This window comes from Apis dorsata, unplaced genomic scaffold (assembly GCF_000469605.1).
Source record: "Apis dorsata unplaced genomic scaffold, Apis dorsata 1.3 scaffold_429, whole genome shotgun sequence".
NCBI lineage: Eukaryota > Metazoa > Arthropoda > Insecta > Hymenoptera > Apidae > Apis > Apis dorsata.
Window position 1 is genome coordinate 1,109,558 of NW_006263682.1, and position 3,439 is coordinate 1,112,996.

Genomic DNA, 3,439 nt, shown 5'->3' on the forward strand with positions numbered 1-3,439 from the left:
CTAGGGTGGAAAATGGGAGGCAGTCGGCGGAGCGCCGGTAGGGCGCATTTACATGATATGAATATAATGGAGAGGGCCGGGTCGCTGGCAGACCCGGACTACGAGAGCGCTACCTGTTGAACGAAGAGTTCAAACCCACGGTGACCCAGAGGATATATTCGACCGGTCCTCCAGCCTTCGAGGTCATTCTCTCGCGCTCCTCTTTCATTCGTCTCTTTTCTTTCGAGACGAGATACGAGATATTCCTCGTCGTGCCATCGTTGCATCGACGATTCGAGGGCAAGATCGAGGGAGGGCAGGGGAGATCCGTTTCGATCGAAGGGCGTGTAAGTCGTTGTTTCGCGAAACGTAGACGGGGAAGGGAATTTCCGTGAGAAGGAACGAGCCTTTCGGAGCCAACAAAGGGTCGGTGTGTTAGAGGTATTACGCGAGAAAACTGAAGAGGAAATGTCACCTGTCCAATTAAGGACCGCTCTCCTATCGCCGATACGATCTCGCGCACGAGGCCAACCTCCGTTCTACGAAACGAACGTCGTCGCGGGCCATAAATATGTATAAGACGGAGCGCGTGTCATTCAGCCGGGACTCCGGATGTTTCCCTCCTTTTTTCCTCCCCCCTCCCCCCGATTCTCCTTCCTCCTCTCCTCCATCCTGTCCAACTCTCACCGCAGATATTACGCGTCCAACGGGACGTGATAGTTAAATCTCGAGCAGGCGTCGTCGCGTATCTTTTATACCAGAACCCTTTTCGATCGCGATTTGTCGTTTCGAAAAGTTCGAAAAATCGTGGAGGCGAAATCGTCTCTTCAAATAGAGGGAAGAAATAAGAGGGGAGGGAAACGGTAGAGGGTCGATATAAAGATGGCCAATAAAAATAAATAAAATGGTGAACGACGGTATCCACACCTCTTCTTCGTGACCCCTTGGTCAATTTTGTCCCGGTTTATCGCGTCAGATGCTTGGACCATCGAACTTTGGAAATTCCAACTTTGGTCCCAGAGCGAACCTGTCGAGGAAATTGACGCGTGGACACGATACGGGAGGGAGAGAAGGGAGAGAGAGAGAGAGAGAGAGAAGAAAACGGCGAAGAAAGCGAGCGTACNGAGCGAGCATATACATACGGTCCCTCTCGATGATCGTTTGGCCGAGAATATTCATGAAGCTCGAAAGTTAACGGGACGGCACCTCGTATCCCGGCGATTTCGAGAGGTGGTTGCGGTTTACATCCGCGACGAGAATACTTGGCCAACCAGGAAATAATTCGTTGGCTCGAAACGAGGCGAGTTTGGCGGGTCGGGGCCCCGTGAAATAAATTTTCGCCTCCGTTCTCCGATCGACGGTCCGCCTCGGCGGTCGTCGCGCGAAGAGGGGAGGAGGAGGAGGAGGCGCGATTAATTTCAATTCTCGTCGCCCCTCGGCGACGACTTCCTACGAGACGGTAAACGCACACCGATTCCAAAGAATCCCGGGACGAGGAATGGCCGACAATGGACGAGGAAGGAGGAACGACACGAGGGCGCCGCTTCTCTCCCCGCGAGACGACGAGTCGATCGGAATCGTTCTCGCAGCCGGGTCACGATCACCGCTCGAGGACCAACCGTGTTGCGCCGACGCCGCATATATCCATTAACGATATACGACTCGATTCGATTCGAGCGAGGATCGCCACTCGATTCCCGCCACTCCCCGGGGAACGCATTCCAGATAACTTTTACCGCTCCCGTATCCGCCGATTTCCTTCGAAATCGCGCTCCGCTTTATCACCCGTCCTCGGTTAACCGCGTCGTCCGCATTCCTTTCTATTTTTCTTTCCTCTCCTTTCTTTTTTTTTTTTCTTCTTCTTTCTATCTCGAATAAAATCGAGCGGAGATCCTGTCGATCTCTCTCTCCGCCGCTATATACGTATTTCCGTTAATGGAGGCGATCGCGAAAGTCTCGATCCCGTAGCGATGGATCGTTTATTAACCGCGCCGCTCGTAATTACTTTCGACTAATAACTCGTGCTTCGTGGAGAGAACCCGATCGTGCGGCGTAGAGCCGCGAAAGCTAGGAGGAACGTGGACCTATGTGGCGAGCAACATCTATGTGGAGAGGTTTATTAAACGGGTCGAGGGGTCGCGCGAGGGGCTAGGGTTAAAGGGAGAACACGGATATCCCCGGAAGGAGCTTTATCCCCCTCGCCCCTGCTCGCGAACCGCACGCGATTTATGCACGACCGAACGCTCTCACGCGAGCCCCGGCCGCACGCTTTTCATTCCAGAATCGCTTGTCGAAAACCTCTGGCCCCGAAGATCAAAGCTCCAGACGGTCTTAAGAAAACCGCGCGCAACCCTCCTCGCCAACCACCACCTTTCCGATTGTTCCTTCCGTGGATCCGCGATTGTTCGCGAGACCGCAACCCTCTCTCTCTCTTTTTGATTCTCGCGCGTGAGAACAGGGAAAATTGAAACCTCCCTTCCTACTACTCCCTACCGTTCTTTACATCTCGCTGTTCTCGTTCTCGCTTTGTTCTCCTCCAACTTTTGGTGGCAATTCCTTCCTCGTTCGTCACGACCTATTAAGGACGAATTCAAAAAATACAACGAACAGCGATCTCTCTGTTGAAACTGTGGGCAACGATGCGAAGTGGAACGGAGAGAAAGGAGGGAAAGAGGAAATAGGAATAGTATAATTTCGAGCGTGAGGGAAGTTTGGAAAGAAAAGTCGGGAAAGAAAGGATAAGCGATCCGTTTCGTTGGGAAGGGGGAAACGGTAAACAAACGGTAGGCAGGACAGTGGACAATTACAGATAGGCAGAAGGAACAATGAGCAGGGAAGAATGAAAGGCAGAGTCGTAAATCTTTGGCGGAAACAGGTGGAGAGGCGCGTGATCGCGAGTAGTAGTAGTAGTAGTAGTACTAGTATAGGAGATTGAGTAACTGACCTTGCGAAGAAAGCTGCGGCTGCGCTCGCCTGCGCCGGCGTCCCCGGTACCCCGCTCACGTTGTACGAGTACTTGGTCTCCTGGTACACTTGATACGCGGTTTGCGGCTTCGAGTGCGACGATCGGTGATAATAGTGATCGGCGTACACGCTCTTCTCGGCTGGACGTTCACCGCCGCCGACCTTGGACAGGCCGTAACTCTGCATCGCGGACGAGCAGGGGGAGGAGGAGGAGCAGGACACTTTGGAGTGACACTTGTCGTGACCGTTCTTCTCCGCCCCGTGCAAATGGGACTTCTCGTGGGCAGAGACAACGGCACCCGGCTTGTCGATAGTCCCGTAAGACTTCAAGTCGTAGCCCTTCAATTCGCCGTAGTATTTCATGTTCTCCACCTTGAACCCGTGACCGACATCGTGGCCCTTCGACTTGCCGCCCACTTGCTCCCCGTGCTTCCCGTAACCGAGCTCCTGCCCCGATTTCATCCTATCCCCACCGCACTTCCCCACCACCACCACC

The 3,439-nt window shown here is 53.6% G+C and overlaps 1 protein-coding gene across 1 annotated transcript in view; it reads right to left on the reverse strand.

The window, feature by feature from the left end:
- The window catches only part of LOC102672409, a 248,011-nt gene that overhangs the window by 147,604 nt on the left and 96,968 nt on the right, over positions 1-3,439 (reverse strand). Inside the window, exons 5-6 of the mRNA XM_006619715.2 lie at positions 3,096-3,406; positions 2,924-3,030 (exon numbers count right to left, since the gene is read on the reverse strand). Coding sequence (XP_006619778.1) covers positions 2,924-3,030; positions 3,096-3,406 — 418 coding nt within the window. The remainder of the gene's footprint in view (positions 1-2,923; positions 3,031-3,095; positions 3,407-3,439) is intronic.